Source organism: Desmodus rotundus, chromosome 2, assembly GCF_022682495.2.
Source record: "Desmodus rotundus isolate HL8 chromosome 2, HLdesRot8A.1, whole genome shotgun sequence".
In the NCBI taxonomy this organism is placed as follows: domain Eukaryota; kingdom Metazoa; phylum Chordata; class Mammalia; order Chiroptera; family Phyllostomidae; genus Desmodus; species Desmodus rotundus.
In genome coordinates this window covers 194,562,532-194,581,350 of record NC_071388.1, presented here as the reverse complement: position 1 = coordinate 194,581,350, position 18,819 = coordinate 194,562,532, and the positions used below count along the sequence as shown (strand labels likewise).

General features: G+C 34.4%; 1 protein-coding gene across 6 annotated transcripts in view; it reads left to right on the top strand.

Annotated features, from left to right (window-relative positions):
* The window catches only part of USP37 (ubiquitin specific peptidase 37), a 78,872-nt gene that overhangs the window by 3,989 nt on the left and 56,064 nt on the right, over positions 1 to 18,819 (top strand). For 4 of the 6 annotated variants that reach the window (XM_045197981.2, XM_045197982.3, XM_045197979.3 and 1 more), the window contains exons 2-8: positions 864 to 959; positions 3,464 to 3,526; positions 5,090 to 5,313; positions 9,720 to 9,891; positions 11,044 to 11,144; positions 14,335 to 14,513; positions 14,863 to 14,937. In XM_045197981.2, coding sequence (XP_045053916.2) covers positions 5,158 to 5,313; positions 9,720 to 9,891; positions 11,044 to 11,144; positions 14,335 to 14,513; positions 14,863 to 14,937 — 683 coding nt within the window. In that variant the 5' untranslated portion in view covers positions 864 to 959; positions 3,464 to 3,526; positions 5,090 to 5,157. The remainder of the gene's footprint in view (positions 1 to 863; positions 960 to 3,463; positions 3,527 to 5,089; positions 5,314 to 9,719; positions 9,892 to 11,043; positions 11,145 to 14,334; positions 14,514 to 14,862; positions 14,938 to 18,819) is intronic. The other 2 variants (XM_024563883.4, XM_045197983.3) reach the window with 2 other exon arrangements.

The window sequence follows — 18,819 nt, the reverse complement described above, 5'->3', positions numbered from 1 at the left end:
TCCTCATATAAAATATTTGTCCTTTAGGATTTTTGTGAAAATAAATGCATGTATGGTGCTTAGCACTGTGCTTAGTTTATGTTGTGTAATAAATATTAGATAGGAGTGGTGGCAAAGTAATGTAGTTATGAAAAGACTGGACTTTAGATAAACGAGAATGAGGTAAAAGCTGATGCTAAGGTTTTTTAGAATTTTATTTATTTATTTATTTATTTATTTATTTATTTTATTACTTTCCCTGAACGATGGCGGAGGGACAAGTGTAGGGAAGTCTGGGGAGCCTTTTGAGGGCATGGACTGTATAATTTTCAGATTTGTGTCCCTACCACAGTGCTATCAAACTGGAGTGGCTCGATAATGATTTTTTACTGTGAATAAATAAGTTTAAAGTTGATGCTACAGCTTTCAAGAAGGCAGTGAGAGATTTCAGAGGTGCCTAAATTTGAGAAAGAAATCCATAAAGTTAGTTTTGAAAGAAAAGTAAAAACTAAGTTTATCCACCTTTTGAAATGTGTAACAGCTTTGTGAAAGTCGTATTTTAAGACTTAAGACATCATTATGTAACAGTGTTTACGAAGTCAACAAAGGATGTGTTCTTTTTCACTGCCTTCTTAGTTTCGAAATGTAGCAGGGATAAACAAAGACACAGATTGATAAAGGTGCAGCTCTTCCTGAATCCCTCAATTTGCACACAGATCCCTAAAGTTCTATTTCTTATGCATGTGTGTATCTTGAGCATTATGTTTTATGTGGTTTTTAAATAATGAAAAGTGAATCTTTGTTGTATAAATGATCACTTTTAAAAATAATTTTAATTTCATGAATTGGATTCTTTTAAAAAGGCACACTTATATTTTCTTTAGTTCAGTTGATGGCTTCTGGACAACTGGGATAGCTGCAGAATATGAGTAGTTCCCCAAGAAGATTGCATTGCCTTTGGCACAAGCATCAGAATAAAGGTGAATTGTTATTACATATAGTTTTTCAGTAAAAGTCACTGAAAAGTAAGTAATGTTTTTATTTTAGATATGTTTCCAAGAGTATGCATACTGGCAAGAGTTGACACTTTTCTTCTATTTTGTAGTAACAGTTTTATGCTGTAGCATGCTTTCTTTACCACAAAATGCCCTTCTGAATAAGTATATTTTCAAAGTAGTACCTAAAATAGGAGCATTTACGTTATCTGTGCAGAGTATAGAAAAACTTTTGGCCATGTTACTGTGCTTTCATAGAATGCTCAAAGTTGAACATTAATTTTAATAATTGTGAAGAAATTTAAGGAAAGGGGAATATCTCATTGGTTATTACATTTTGTCTTCCTAATATCACTTTTGATAGTGAATTAGCATTACAGAGTTCAGAGAAACCTTGTTTTTGTCCTAGGTTCGTCGAAAGTTTAATGATTACTGTGCTAAATACTGAAAAAGAAACATTTTTTTTCCTCTTGATTAGGGAAAACCCTGAAAATACGATGAATGTGCAAAAATAGATACAGTTAATTCATGTAGTGCAAGAGTAGGTGATGGACTAAATTGGGGCATTAAGAAAAAGTTTTATTGGTTCTGCCAGTTTTATGTCCTGTACCTTTCAGGGTTTTTTTCTTTGAGGAAAGAGAGGTTGCTAAAAGGGATTAAGAAAATGTTAAATATCTGAAGTAAAATTTTATATGCTTAATCAAAACTCTGCATCTAAGTTTGAGAATTATATCAAGAGAAATTATAGAGAGAATTATATAGAAAGAGAAGTAACCAATGAAGTTTTTGTTTCTGATATACTCTAGTGAATATTGAATTCTTTACCTCAAATTTTTGTTAATCTAATTTTTAAAAGTATGTTTTTGTTAGAGGAATTCAAGATCAACCATCTTCACTTACTTTTGGTCTGTAAGGAAAACACTGAGATAATGGGGTCTTATTTTACTCCCTTTTAATTTAGTACCATGACACAGACTGACATTTTTTAAAAGGTGAGGTAATTTGACAGAATTCTTAAAATGGAATTTCTTTATTGAGCAGTGAATATGATTTCCTGTTCAGGCAAGTTTACTAATGTTTTTGTTTTAATAATGCATTCTGTAACTACATATTAATTCTTGCTCTTCATAAATGATTTTTCCCTTACTGAATCTTAAGATATAGAAACAGCTGTGCATTTATTGGAAAAGTCGGATGCGCACGGAAAAAACTTGTGTTCAAAGGATGAGTCATGTAATACACTGCATAGTGATACTCTTGTATAGAACTGAGTAAAAACCCTATATTGGCCATATATAAAGGATTTATGCTTTCAGTATCTGCTGCTGTTTATTTTAACAGCAAATTGAATTAAATTGGTAATAGTGATTTGTTCATTGTTCTTGTTTGTTATTGTTCATTATTCTTGAATAATGAGTTTGTTTCTTGTATGTTAGCCACTTTCCTAATGGGGATGCGAAGATTAAAGAACATATGCCCTGTCTTTAAATAACAGAGTCTAGATAGAGACAAAGAGGTGAACAGACAGCTTATATAATACAATGTGATAAATGCTCTACTAGAAGTAAGCATGGGGTACAACAAGAGAATAAAGAAACATTAAACAGTCTCAGTGTGGCTATGGGTGAGAGAAAAGTGAAAGGTAGCTAGAAGGGCTTCTAAAAAAAGATAACATATAAATTAAGCCATGATTTTATAGACAGGAAAAGAAATTATGGGGATGGGGAAAGTAGATAAAAATCCTGTAGACATTGACCAGTGTGTGCAAAGGTGTAGTGGCATGAGAACATGTGGCTTTTTTAGGAGAATTTAAGTAGTTCAGATGGCTGGATTTGGAGAGCTTATTGGGAATAGAGAGATAAGGAGGGCCTGGATCATGAAGGGAGGTTATGTCATGTTAATGTCCTCTTATTGTGAGGGCAGTGGGGAGTCATTGAATAATACTAAGGAGGAAAATGATGTGATTTGATCTGTAGTTCATTATAAAGATGTCTGGAAGGTATATGGAGGTAGAATTGACAGTACTCTACCTTGACCTTCCAATTTCCAATCCAATACCACGTATCATTAACAGAGTAGTCAAAGAAAACTCACGTTTCTGTTATGGGCAACTGGCATGCCAACATATTATTGGCAATGTTAAGAGACAGAATGGAAAAAAAAAATCTCAAGGACATATCCAAACAATGAAGCACCAAATTATTAATTGCCAGAAAAAAAAATGTATTACAAACACCCATTGCTGACCCAAAATTCTGTAGTTACTGGTTTTAGCAAAATATCGCATTAACAGACTGGCTATAAACAGTAGTGGACTCTATTACGATATTTTGGTGGATTTATATATTCAGTAAATTAAGCTATCTAAATCTGGCCACCGTGGGCACTCAAAAAAAATTGATAAGTGAATAGTAATAGAGGATTTACAGTGCATGATACTTTATAACTATTCAAAATGTTTTACGTTTCTTTTTCAATTTTATTCCTAGTTATTTGATGTGCAGTATATAGAGGCCTCAAACTGCGGTCCCCAGGCTGTACCCTGTCTACAGGTGGGTTTTGTTTGATTTGTAGTTTTTAAAAATAACTTTTAATTCATTGCTCATAATTAAAAATGAGCAGTTTTACCTTAAAGTTTAGATGTCATTTTTTTTTTTAATTAGATGATCTGTCAATGTTAGGTGTACGATCTTCACATATAAAATTGGCTAAATTTGAATAGCAGTTTTCATCTTTTTGCCTGCTTCAGTCATTTGTGTAGCCTTCCAGGCCCCTACAGACAATTGAATTGGTGACCCCTGTTAACTTATTTATCTGGCATCTTTGGCAAAAGAGGTGTTGCAGACAAGGAATAAATTCAGAAAGTGGACAGTAATTTCATTCATATTAAGTCTGGGGTCTGTTGAGTGCCTAATGTGTGTTATTTTATTTAATTCTGCAACACTATGGCATTTGCTATTCCTATTTTATAATTGAGAAAACTAATGGTTAGGAAAGATAAGTAACAAATTAGTAAGTAACAGGTGATTCCTGATAACTAGATCTAGTGTGTTTTTCCTTTGTATACTATTTTTTAAAGTTTTTCTAGTTAAGCTATTTTGGCAGATGCAAAATTTAATGGTTTTTAATATAAGCAAGAATCTGTCAGAGGCATTATTTTTAGAGATTTGTAGAGAATGTCAATAAAATTTGTTTTAACATTGTGTGTGATATGATTTGATTTGCAGTTCATCATAAAGGTATCTGGAAGGTACATGGAGGTATTGTATAATACACGCACTATTTGATAGCATTGTGATATTACTAGAATTGTACTTGTTGACATTTGGTAGGTTAGTTTGAAGAGTCTTAGACATTCTATTTGTTGTAAGCCATTTTTCAGTGTTAGAAGTTCATTTGGGAAATTTGAATATTTGTCATGGATAAAATTGGTAAAGAATCTTGCCAGGAATGGTAATATTAAACATAAATGATAGGTGGTTCTTAGGGAGAGAGGTTTTATTGTTAGTTTTCCCTAGACAATCAGTGATTTTCTCAAATAATCCTGGAAGTTAAACTAATTTGGTTATTCTTACAGTTTTGGATTCTTTTAAGGTCTTCTATACATGTGGGTATGCCTAGACTACTTAGTGATATGATTTGATATTTTGGGAGGAATTCTATTCTAAGAAATGGAGTCAGCTGACTGAAAATATTTTTTTTAATTATATTTGAAATTCGAGACCCTTTAGCATTCATGAGGGAATGTAAAAGTGGGTCATATTGAGAATGGAATCTTTAGCAGTCCCGTTTGGCATGCTTTTAGTGGCAGCAATATGATTTGTTACTGGTACAAAATGCAAAATTAGGCAGTAATAGATGCAGGTGCTGGACACATGGCAAAGAAGAGAAAGTGTACAGAACTAAATGTTGGTTCGAATCATACACTCAACGTCGGTGACTGCTGTAGTTGTCTTTCTTACTGTGCCATCCAGCTAATCAAGGCCTTTGAGGATGTTTAGTAAAATATAGCTTATGGAAATACAGAAAAGGACATAAAGTAGTTCATTAAATGTTCTCTTTCAAATTTTTATTTTAATCAAGTTGTAACTTTTTATTTTATTTTTCTTTCTCAGAATCTGTCAGGTGAAGGTATATTTTTGCTTTATAATTTGGCTAGAAACAATTTATTTTTAAAGAAAGTATGTCTCCTCTGAAGATACATGGTCCTATCAGAATTCGAAGTATGCAGACTGGGATTACAAAATGGAAAGAAGGATCCTTTGAAATTGTGGAAAAAGAGAATAAAGTTAGCCTAGTAGTTCACTACAATACTGGAGGAATTCCAAGGATATTTCAGGTACTGCCAGATTTTGATTTGGAATAGATCTTTAATCACAACCTTTATCATGGTAGCCTTCCTACTAGATTAATTTTTCTTATTTTTTATTTCCAGGACACTGGTACCGTTATGTTCATATTTTATAAATTATTCAGCAACATTATAGATAACCTATAATAAAGAGCAGGAAGTAGTCACCATTATTGAAAAGAGAGCTGGTGGGAGGAAAATGAGAGGAACTGAGTTTGGATTCTACTATCTAAGCTATTTTAAAAACCACGTTAGGGAAAAAAAAAACCACGTTAGAATAACTATATATATTTTTTTCTTTAACATATATGATAGATTCATCACTATTTGTTGTTAGTTTTAATAGGACTTCTTAGTGCTATCTTAATGTTTACTTTCTAAATAAATCTGCCAGAGTGGTAGTATGGACCATTCAAGGATGATTATTTAATGTCATCTTTACAGTTTTTTTCTTCTGATTATAAGCTTTTAGAAGATCTCATTATTTTCTCACTGCAAAAAATATATATAATTTTGTTTTCACTGCTATACTGTTTATCTTATGCAGCTAAGAACTCATCTTGATATGAGTTGGGTTTAAGAACATAATGTTTTACTTACATTTTTCTGCACTCTAAATTTCTACATTTGTTAATTAAATTACGCAAAAGTATATTCATTCTAAACTACTCTATTAAAGAACAATATATAGAACTTTATGTGTGAGAACGTGAGTGGAGGTAAAATTTCCATTTGTCTTTGCTTTTCAACAATGAAAATAAATTGCTTATGATTTTGTGTATCAGATTTTTGGGGGGCATCGGGGTCTACTGGTGAGAACAGGAAGACCCAATAGATGAATTCAAAATGATCTGTAAGCATTAAAGATTTTTTTAAAGATTTTATTTATTTATTTTTAGAGGGGAAGGGAGGGAGAAAGAGAGGGAGAGAAATATCAATGTGTGGTTGCCTCTCGCACACCCTCTACTGGTGACGAGGCATCCAACCTAGGCATGTACCCGACTGGGAATTGAATGGTGACCCTTTGGATTGAGCAGGCCTGCACTTAGCCCACTGAGCTACACCAGCCAGGGCAAGATATTCTGAAATAGATTAGAAGTGGTGACATGGGTAATAGAAACAATAGCAATTCCTGTCATATGCATATGTCTCCTAAGTACCCATTTCAATGAAAGATTTTTTCCAAATAGAGATCTGGTTTTTCAGTCCTCCTAATTTAGCCCAAATTAGCACTGAGTACATATATAAATATTTAAGCAAACAGATATTTAAGAACATAATGGTTATACCTGTGATTCCACCCTCATCTCGCTTCTTGATCAGTTTGCATTCAGCATTCATTAAACACCTACAGAATGCTGTGGAGGAGACTGTGCTAAGGGCTAAGAATGTAGAGCTAAATGAGACACTTTCCTTCTTGAACTTAAAATCAGATGCATTTTCAGCTGTAAAAATATTTCAAAGAGATGTGGTACATATGTGTGCAACAAAATATTACTCAGCCATAAAAAAGAATGAAATCTTGCCATGTGCCACAACATGGATAGGACGTAAAGGGTATTATACTAAGTGAAATAAGTTAGAAAAAGGCAAATAATTTTTAATTACACTAATGTGTTATCTAAAAAAGACAATGGATCGACAAAGCAAAACAGAAAACCTCATAGATACTGATGGTTGAGAACGAACTGATGGTTGCCATATGGGAAGGGGGAGGAAGGATGGGTAAAAACGATGAAGAGATTTAAGAAATACAAACTGTCAGAAAAATAGTCGCAGAATGTAAAGTACAGCATAGGGAACATAGTCAATAATACTCTGATAACTGTAGATGGTGCAGATGGGTACTAGACTTACTGTTGTGATCACTTAGTAAGGTCTATAAATGTCTACTCACTATGTTGTACACTTGTTCTAAATTATATTAAAAATAAATTGTAGCCTTGGCTGGTGTGGCTCAGTGGATTGGGTGCTGGCCTGCGGACAGAAAGGTTGCTGGTCCAATTCCCAGGCAGGGCACATGCCTGGGTCACAGGCCGGGTCTCCAGTTAGGGGCATGAGAGAGGCAGCTGATTGCTGTTTCTCTTATACATCTTGTTTCTTTCTTCCCCTCTTTCTAAAAATAAACAAAATCTTTTAAAAATTAAAAAGATAAATTTTAAGAAAACTTTTTGATTATAAAAAAATATACTTCAAAGATAACTGAGGTAACACACGAAGAGGGTGGTTTATGTTCTGAGGATTTAGAGAATAAATAGGAATTTGCCAAACATGGTGGAGGTGATTTCTATACATGGACAGAAATGTGCAAGTGGGAATCAACGCTCAAGAGAACCAGAAAATTATTTTAAAATAAATGAACATTAGGGAGTAGCAGAAATAGAGGCTGAAGAACTAGATAGGAACCATATCTTGAAATATTTTATTTCTCATGCCTAAGGGGAGCTTAGATTCTAAGGAGCCATTGTTCATAGATACATTGACCAAGAATCTTAAGTTCATTTTTATTTGATGGCTAAGCAGATGACTTTATTTCAAGAGATAGTGGGAAAATAAGGCCACGTAGGAGGTTATTGTGGTAGTTTAAATTAGGAATGAAAGTCCTGAACAAAGGAAAAGACAGTGAGAGAAGCTAGAGGAGGAAAGGATAGATTTGAGGTGGTTTAAGAACATTTACCTTATTATATTTGAGGGGGAGGGGGAGAGAAAAGAATCTGAGGGAGATTCCCAAGTTTTTGAGTAGATGGCAGTACCTTTATTGTCCTCTGTGATAGGGCGCAGAGGGGATGATGGGGGACTGGGAGAGATGAGTTGTTTGAGGTATCAGGCATTCAGATATTGGTGTCCAGTGTGTATTAGGTGAACAAGACTACAGCACCAGCAGAGAGGTGTGCACTTAGAGAAAGAATTGGGAGACCTCACCATATGGGTAATTACTAAAATTGTGGTGCTAGATAGTTTTTCAGTTATTAAAGTTGTCAAGTTCAAGGTTATTCTCACCTTGTTTGTTAATGAACAAATGTTTCTCCTTATGTTTAACTTTTTTAAAAAAGTGATATATTGACTGAAGTAATGGGTTTATGTGATCTATTTCCCGTTTGCTACTAAACTGTTCTTTTATATTTTGGAGTTAAAACATCTGAAACTAGTTATTGTGTTATAATAGAATTTCTACTGAAGGACATGAACTTAAGACCTGTATATCACTTAAAATTTAAACATAAAAATTAAGTGTGGTAGAACTGTTTTTTTATTCTTATATAATTAAAAAAAATTATGAGGCCCTGGCTGGTGTGGATCAGAGGATTGAGCTCCAGCTTGCAAACCAAAGGGTCACCGGTTTAATTCCCAGTAAGGGCACATGCCGGGGTAGCAGGCCAGGTCCCCAGTAGGGGGTATGTGAGAGGCAACCACACATTGATCTCCCTCTTTTTCTCCCTCCTTTGCCCTCTGTCTAAAAATAAGTAAGTAAAATATTTTTTAAAAGTTATGAAGTGCTATTCCTTCTTTAGGCTGTTCAAAGAGTATTTCTTCAGCAAAAGGCAGCTTTAGAAACCTTTGCATATGCTTGCTGAGGGAGAATGTTAAAGAATAAGGATTTCTGATGGACAGGAATTATTTAGATAGTAAAGAAACTGCAAGATTTATTAATTTAGTCTTGGAAAAATTTCAGCCAAGAGAATACAAAAGCTGTCACTTCGTAGTACATATCCAGAATCTGGAGAAGTGTAAGACAAGCTGTAAACCAGTTCTGGGGAGTGGGAAAGTAAGCTAAGATAGTTTCAGGGTACTTATGTTCTTTGTGATTGAATAAAAAGCTAAATGAGTGTGCTTAGACAGTTAAAAAAGAAAAACAGATGTTTGAATACTGATAGTTTTATTTCATTGTGTTTTTGAGTGGTGGAATTCTTTTGAGGATTATGGTTTGAATTAATATGTAATGTTTACATTGGAGCTACTTAAACCATCTGCCAGATATTTTACGAACTTTGTTTAAAAGAAAAAGAGCCTCAAATGCACTATGCTTTTTAAACTGGTGATGGTATAGCCATCCAGACTCTGAAAATTAACTCACTGGTTTCTAAAACTTTATAACTGTACCTGAAAATACGCAGTTTGCTACCATAAAAACAAGACTGCTAGGATTACAATGTAAAATAAATGTTAATACTATGTGTTTGCCATTCTTAAAAGTGAAATCTTTGATTTACATGTGTCAAGAAATGGGAACTATTTTTGCTTGGGGATAAAAAGTCAATGTGGTTAAGAGTAAGAAATGTAATTTACAGAGTATAAAGTTTATTATTCGTTATATAACTTATTATGTACTTCATTATCATATGTTTTTAAGGATAAGATCTTTTTTTTTTTTTTTTTTTTTTTGCGTTGATCAGCTAAGTCATAACATTAAAAACGTGGTACTGCGACCCAGTGGAGCAAAACAAAGCCGCTTAATGTTAACGCTACAAGATAACAGCTTCTTGTCTATTGACAAAGTACCAAGTAAGGATGCAGAGGAAATGAGATTGTTTCTAGATGCAGTGCATCAAAACAGACTTAATGCAGGTGAGCACTAATTTTCCCAAGGTCTGACATTAGCAGTTATAAAAGTATATTATTAGACTCCAGACCAGTATCCTTGGTGAATATCTGGGCAAAAATCCTCATCAAAATACCAGCAGACCAAATTCAACAGCATGTTAAGAGGATTACACACCAAGACCAAGTGGAACTTACTTCTGTAATGCAAGGATGGTTTAAGATATGAAAAAACCAATGTAATACATCAGACTAAAAATACGAAGGACAAAAACCACATGATCATCTTGGTGAAGAAAAAGCATTTGATAAAATTCAACACCCTTTCGGATAAAACATACTCATGAACTAGGAATAAAAGGAAACTACCACATTATAAATGCTATATATGAAAGCCCACAACTAACATCATAATGGTGAAAAACTCAAAGGTTTTCTTCCAGAGTCGGGAACAAGGCAAGGGTGTCCTTTCTCACCACTTCTATTCAGCATAGTATTGGAAGTCCTAGCTAGAGTATCCTTTAACACAGCAATACTTAGTCTGAGGAATTTATTCTACTAAAATTGTACCATTAGTGCAAGAGATGTGAAAGGATATTCAGCAATTTTTAAATACTAAAACATTCCAAATGATCATTAGTGGGAATTGACTAAAGTATAAAAAAGCATTTACAAATTCATTTACAAATTCATATTTATATAGTATCTTGCGTGTTTGTTAAACGAGCATTGATTTCTTTGGAATGGAACCCATGTATTCCACATGCTGAACTTACAGAGAATGTTTTAGAGCATATATTGTTGGAAATGTATTTGTCACTGGTTCTGCCTTGTTTTCTTGGCATCCAATGTCAGTGTTCATGCCATAGATACAGTACTAACTTTTCTACAGTGTTAATTACCAAGTATTGATATAGGAGAATTTCTAGCATTTTTATTTTGCATTTAAAATTTTATTCTATTACATGTTCCCAATTTTTTGCACGTTATTTAAATTTTCTGCTTGAGACTAGCTCTAAATTTTAATTACTGTTTATATCAGATGTACTTTTCTATTCAGAAAGAATTGGCTAATGGCTTGATTTATTTCTGCAATACTATATAATAATATTGACAAATCTCTATTAAAATAAGTGACTTGGGGTTTATTGTTTGTTTGTTTATTTGTTTTTGTACCAGCCATGAAACCTTCTCAGGGGTCTGGTAGTTTTGGAGCTATTCTGGGCAGCAGGACCTCACAGAAAGAAACCAACAGGCAACTTTCTTACTCAGACAATCAGGTAATGTTCATTTGAATCTTTCTAGCTTTTAAAAAAATGATAATGATAGACATTCTATGAGGTAGTTACAAAAAGTAGAATTTAGACAACTATAATTGAATAACAATTTTTTTTTTTTAAGTAGAATTTAGGCTGTAATGCCTAATAATTCTGGCATTGTCACAAGGGTATTTTCCACATACCTGAAATTTACCATTTTAGTTATATCTATTCAACTATTTTTATAAAATTTCTAAATTTGTCTTTCTAAAACTTGTTTCATTTCTTCACTTCTTACATACAGTTTTACTGAACACAATTTAACCTTTGCTCCATGTCTCATAGTCATCATTATGTCCTGCAGTATAGTGTTTAAAAGCATAGCTTTGGAGTTAGTTAAATGTGGGTTTGAGACTTGGTGCTGACCCTTACTAGCTGTGGGTCACTGGAGAAATTCCTTAAGTATACTGAGTCTTAGTACCCACCTTTAAAATTGAGACAGCAATAATGTTTTAAGGGTTGCTGTGAGATAATGCATGTGAAGTTCTTAGTCCAGAGTACCACATATTAACTATCTGATCAGTGTTTGCTGCTACTACTTCTGTGATGCCCTTTGTGTCTGTTCTATGTTGTGAATTTGCCCCTACATGGTATGATACCAGACTCTTGTTGAAGTCTTTTTTTTGCTTTTTAAGTAGTTTTTCTTTCATAAATATTTTCAGCCAGTCATGAGACTTGCTGTGCACTATTGCAATTGAGCTGTCCTATGTCTCTTTTCATTTGTTTTACAAAGTGAAACCAGGGATAACGAGAAACTTTAGAACTGATGAATTCTATTCTGCTGTGCAGAGAGGTGATTACTTAGTCCACTTACTGGAATAAGCAATGAATAAGATTTCATTTTTGTTAGTTTCTTTTACATAGTGTGGGTTTTTTTAAAACATTTTAGTTGAAGTATAATTGACATTCAGTAAATTGTAGTAGTTCTCTCCCTTTCTGGTTTCTCTCCCTAAGCCAAGCTGATTTATTTTATGTCACTGTAGATTAATTTGCATATTCTAGAGTTTATATAAACAGGGTCAGTGTGTAATATTTTTTGTCTGGCTTTTTCATTGAGCATAATTATTTTGAAATTCATCCATTTATAGGTAGAAATTTAAACTGTTGGAATATTTAAATGTGTAAGTATTGGGTTGGCCAAAAATTTGTTTTTTTCCCTTAAAATGGCTCTAAGAGTGCTTAGCTGTCTTTAACTTCATTCAGAACAATTTTGTTAGATTGTATTGTGACAGCTGTCATATCAGCATGCATTTGAAAAACAGCTTTTCAAAATTGGTGAATTTCTGTATAGCTATTTTAATATTGCATATGGAAGAAAATACATATCTTTTTTGTATATTATGCTTTATTATTTGAAGAAAGGTAAAAACGCAACTTAAATGCAAAAAAAGATTTGTGCAGCGTATGGAAAAGGTTCTGTGACTGATTGGACATATCAAAAGTAGTTGGCAAAATTTTGTACTGGAGATTTCTCAATGGATGATGCTCCAAAGTCAGGTAGACCAGCTGAAGTTGATAGTGATTGAATTGAGACATTAATCAAGAACAGTCAACGTTATACCACGTGGGAGATAGCCAACATACTCAGATTATCCAAATCACTAAAGTTATTAGTGAAAATGAAAAACATGTCTTTTATGGAAAAAACTAAATGGACTTTTTGGCCAACCCAATATAACTTTATAAGTAATGATTCCCATTACTGGGATTATAAAATGAATTTTGTGGGTTGTGACTAGCATTAAATAAAAAAATAAAGAAGAGAATAGAAGGTATTGTACATAATAAGGATAAGTATTGGTTTATAAGTGGTAGGAGAATGGGAAGTGGAAGAACTGGGGCGGATGGCATTGAGGTGATAATGAGACTTCTCAGTATATGATTTTTATAATAGTACTTCGATTTTTGAATCTTGAAAATGTATCACCCATTTGAAAATAAATACTACTTTTTAAAATTGTTCATTAAGATGACCTCAGAGATTTTTTTCTTTACTAAGATTGCAATTTTATAGAACGTTATTGGAAATACCTGTCATAGCTCTTCATAATAAGTTATGAAACTTATCTGGCAGAATGCTGGTTGAAAGCATTGTTTCCCAACTAATACATGGTATGGTAAAAGGAGATTTACAGTTGTGAGTATGTGAATTATATACTCTTGTATTGTTGTTTATTAATTATACTAATAAATGCAATTCTTGTGTTATTAGTTATTGTATTATTTTCTATACAAACACCTGTAAACCTACTTTTGCCCCCCATCTTATATTTTCTAATTGCTGTTTTCTCTCTGAACAATCTTGCTCTGTCTTTAGGATAGTAGACTTTTTGATTTAGCTTCTGCCACTGATCTCTATCTCACTCTCATTTCCCTGATCATTACATATGTTTGTTTCATTCCTCCAAACTGGAACCCCTTCAAATGTCATATGAGGTACATGTGACTTGGCATTTAAGTTATTGATGACCAGATGTCATTGTTGCTCCTTTTTGTTACATCTCTGTCATTTTAAGACAGTAATACTGGGAAAAATAGAAGGCATCAGGAAAAGAGGAAGATAAAAAATGAGATGGATTGACACCATAAATGTAGTCATAAGCATATGTCTACCTACAGAAGCTGAGCTGAGCAGTTGAGGATAGGACATTGTGGATATCACTTATTCCTAGGGTCACCAGGAGTTGGAGACTACTCAGTGACACATAACACACACATCACTTTAGTTTATCATAATTATAGTTGGATTTATTTCTCTAAAGATGTGTTTTCATCCTGGTCACTAGAACCATGTCTTGTGTATGTGAATTTTTTTTTAATCAGTAATTCCCTTCTGCCTCTAGGTATGCTATGGAATATTTAAGTTTACAGAATACTACAGGGAAAAAAATGTTGCTCAATTTATGACACTTACCATACATTAGAATCACCTGAAGAGCTTTTTAAAAATGATGAAGAATGGACTTCATAAGGTTTAAAAGGATGTAAACCCTACATAGATTCTAGGCATGGAGCCATCAGTCTTTTAGGTTAGAATCTCTGGAGATGGGTCTGTAGTTGTCGGTATCTTTTTAAGTGTCCTCTTTAAGAATCACTGGTTTAAAAGTATGCCAGTAAATTTGATGATTTGATATCTCAAACTTTCTTACAGGCCTCTTCAAAAAGAGGAAGTTTGGAAACTAAAGATGATACTCCATTTCGAAAAGTTCTTGGTAATCCAGGGAGAGGATCTATCAAGACTGCAGCAGGAAGTGGAATAACTGTCCCCCGGACAATTCCCTCTTTGACATCTACATCAACACCTCTTAGATCAGGGTTATTAGAAAATAGGTATGAAAGATGTTTTTTTCTTTCTTAGTCATTAGCTATACCTATTTGTAAATGTCTTTTAGGCCTTTTGGAAAGACCAGTAATTTGAGAAAAAGAAGGATATTGTCCAATGAGTAAAGTGTGTTAGGAGAAGAAAGTATAGAGTGCGTTTTTGGTAGATAATTAGTGTCTGTCTTACGCAGTTTATGTCAATGACATGTATTGAGCATGCAGATATACAGTATATTAATGTAACTATGGTGCAGAGAATTAGATAGCAGTAGTCACAGTTCCTGTCCTTGAGTGTGTTGCTTTATATTTTGTAATGGTATGAATTATGGCTTTTTAACATTTTTTGTGTGCTCTGTAGAACTGAAAAGAGGAAAAGAATGCTATCTGGCTCAGAGTTGAATGAAGATTACCCTAAGGAAAATGACTCATCATCGTAAGTTGCTTTAAGAACCTTTAAAGCACTAGATCAGTGTTTCTTATATTGCTAATTACAACCACTAGGGAAGATTATTCAATTTATGGGAATTCCAAAGATAGAAGAGCAGAATGAAAAACATTTTGGTGATAGTAGATTGTAGGCTTAGTAAAGGATTTGGCCCGTGCTATTACTTCGATCATTTCATTCCGCTTTTCCCTTTGTAGCTTTTTAAAAAATCTGCAGCACTTAGAGGAAGAATAGAGCTGAAAAACTCTAAATAAGTGTTTCTTGCTGTCCATTCTTTTAGCGTGAACCCCTTCTACCCTCTTCCCTTTACCTATAAAAATCTCTTTGCCTTATTCATGTGCAAAGTTAGCTTAGGGGTAAAAGGATGTAAACCCTACATAGATTCTAGGCATGAAGCATCAGTCTTTTAGAGCTATTTTCTGGGTTGAACAAAAGGGTATACACCTGCAACAGGACAGTCACCAGCTCACATTTTCTTCTTCCTTGTGGGAGAGTCTTTTTTGAATTTTTTTTTCTTAGGGGGAGAAAACTTATTACTCAGTTATCATTTAATACCTCAATTAACACCTTAACAAAAATCAGTTGATAGTTAATTGATGTTCAAGGTCAAGAAGGTCACCATAAAGGAATTGGGGAAAAAGCTGAGGAAACTTTACATACTAATTGGGGTCTTGGTTTTGCTGCTGTAATAGAAGTAAAACTCTGGGTAGGTAATGGGACTGGTGTGGTATCTGAAACTATAATCAGCATGGACTCAGATTCCTTTTATCTTGTTGATCCACTCTCCTTAATGAGTAGGTTCCATTTTGTGAACCATGGTAGCTGCTTCAGCCTTCACTCTCATGTCTGCATTCCTGTTGGGAAAAAGAAGCAAAGGGAAGGCATACTACAGGCTTGAAATTGTACAGTTGTACACACAACTTCTAAAAAAAATTTTTTATTTATTGATATCTGAGAGAGAGAGAAACATCAGTTTGTTGCACCACTTTTATGTATATCACATTGACTAGAACTTAGTCATATGGTTACATCAAGTTATAAGAAAGTCCAGTAAATATACCTAGCCCAAATTATATAATAGCTGAAGGGTACCACGGTTATTTGGAGACAACTAACAGGCTGCTGTAGTTTAACCCGCTAGCCACAGAAATACCCCTGTTCATTATTTTCCCATATATAGAGAGCACTCTTACCCTCACCCTAATGGAGACAGCCTCCAAGTCTCATTCAGTTCTTGTATCCAGCTCCAAGTCCAGGATCTCTAGGTGATGTGTAGTCATCTACATAAGATCCAGATGTGCTCTTTTGGACCATGAGCCTTATGGTCTGATATGTAAAAACAAAAATGCAAGTTAATCTGCATTCCCTACTCTCATCTTCATATACATATTATACAGGCATATCTACAGTAAAGGAAATACTGCAATAAAATTACATGATTTTTTTGTTTCTCAGTTTGTTTATACTAGAGTAAGTGTGCAATAGCATTGTGTCTAAATATATATATATATATATATACCCTAATTAATAATACTTATTGCTAAAAAGTGCTAACTATTATCTGAGCTTTTAGTGGCTCATAATCTTTTTGCTGGCAGAGGATCTTGCCTTCAGTTTGTTTTTTTAAAAATGTGATGTCTGCGAAGCATAATAAAAGAAGTTATGCCTATACGTTGCTGGAGTAGGCACAGGATATACACAATAAAAACTTACATTTACAAAAGACAAGAATAAGAAACTGGAGGAGTCACTTATCTGTAACAATAATAAAATCTTGTTAGGTAGAAATTATGAAGGCAGGGGAGTAAATTCTTGATTAGCCCATGTAGCAGTCTCTGTTTTCTCCTCTGGGAGAAACCCTTGTTCATTGTACTCCATATGACTCCTGGTTTTGTCCTCTGGTAGGTTTCCTTTGTTATCTTTCAAGGCCATAGCTGAAGGTCTTGGAAACTGTTCTTTGGAGCCATGCAGCTTTTGTAGTCTGCTTCATGCTTGCGCTATTCTTGAATAAGTGTCTAGGAATGTAGAAGTTTCTTTCTTTTCTTTTCTTCCTTTTTCTTTCTTTCTCTTCTTTTTCTTCTTTCTTTTCTTTCTTTCTTTCTAAGCTTTTATTTATTCACTTTTAGAGAGAAGGGAAGAGAGGGAGAGAAACATCTATATGTGGTTGCCTCTTGTACGCCCCCAACTGGGGACCTGGCCCGCAACCCAGGCTCGTGCCCTGACTGGGAATTGAACTGGTGACCCTTTGAGTGCAGGCCTGCACTCAGTTCACTGAGCCACACCAGCCAGGGCTAGAAGTTTCTTTAAAGGTAAAACAAGCAGGCTTATATAGATTCCAGAAAGAATTTGGACCAGTATTTTGGAGTTTTTTTTTGCTTGTTTGCTTGCTTGTTTTAATAAAACTTTTAAATTTTGGAATAATTTTAGATACACAGAAAAGTTAGAAATGAAATGGAATGTTCTTATGTACCCCTCACCCAGTTTCCCCTAATGTTAACATCAGAGGTTTTCCACAAAACTACTTTTCCATTTATCTCTTACTGCCCCAGTTCGAGAATCAGAAGCAATTGGATTTTCTTTGGTCCCATATGGTCTCAAATTACCAGACAATTTCAGTTCTAGGTCATTGGCACAATGCTTGCAAGCTGGCTAGTTTTCCCCCAAATCTGTCTGTCTCAGATAGGATCTCACTGAAGGCAATAAGCATGAACACAGACCAGTGTTCTTATTGTCTCAGTCATCTTCTCTAGAGCTATAGGTTTGGGAAGTATGACGTCTGCTTCCGAAGATATTACAGGTAACAGTTTCATAAATATTTTACTGAAAGGAAAATGGACTCATAGACATGGACAGCAGTGAGGTGTTTGCTAGGGGGCAGGAGAGTATAAGGGGACTCAATGGTAATGGAAAAAATAAAATTTATATTAAAAAATTAAGTATAAAAAATATTTTGCTGAGATACAACAACAGTCCCAGTTTCCCAGTCTATAATATTTGTGTTCTTACCCTCTACCTTCCTGCTGAGCTAGTACTATATATTTGAGGTTTGTTAATGGTAGCATCTCACTTCCAGTAAAAAAAAAAATTGTGTTTTCTGAGTCCAGTTGTAGGGAGCAAAAGTTATTCCAGCTTGTTTACACACAAAGGTATTTGCATACAGAGAGTACTAAATGGCTTACAGAGTCATTAGGAAAGCCGAAAAGATAGGCTCTAGTTCAGGGGTGTCCAACCTGCAGCCCTTAGGCCGCATGCAGCTCCCAGTGGCTGTGAACGCGGCCCAACACAAAATCATAGATTCACTTAAAACATGAGATTTTTTTGTGATTAGGTGTCACAATGTATTTAATGTGTAGCCCAAGACAATTCTTCCTCTTCCAGTATGGCACAGAGACACCAAAAGGTTGGACACCTCTGTTAGATTAAGCTTTCAGGGATGGTTTTTGAGAGCCATGCCCCAGATTAGGTCATCAAAGATGCTCTGGCTATCATGAAGCTAACAGTGAAATTGGAAGCTGTTATGAAAGCTGTCATCTATAGAACTATGCTGTCACTGCCAAGTTTGGAAATCCTCTACAGAACAAACAGACCCTTCCAAGATGGTGTTTGTCATCATAAGTAGAAGAACATACGACCTCTGACTGCTTCCACTTTCTAGATATTATACAAGTATATATAATTGCCTAATGTTAAATCACATCCTAAACACTAACTTGGAAATACAGTTTTTATAGTTTTCTGGCTTGTGTAGGACAGGGAGGTACACAAAAGGTCATAGTAATGGACTGTTGCATGCCAGATAGCCATACTCACCACACTTTGGGAAGAAGTCCCAGTTCCACTCAGAATTCTGTCTGATGAGCCCTACATTTT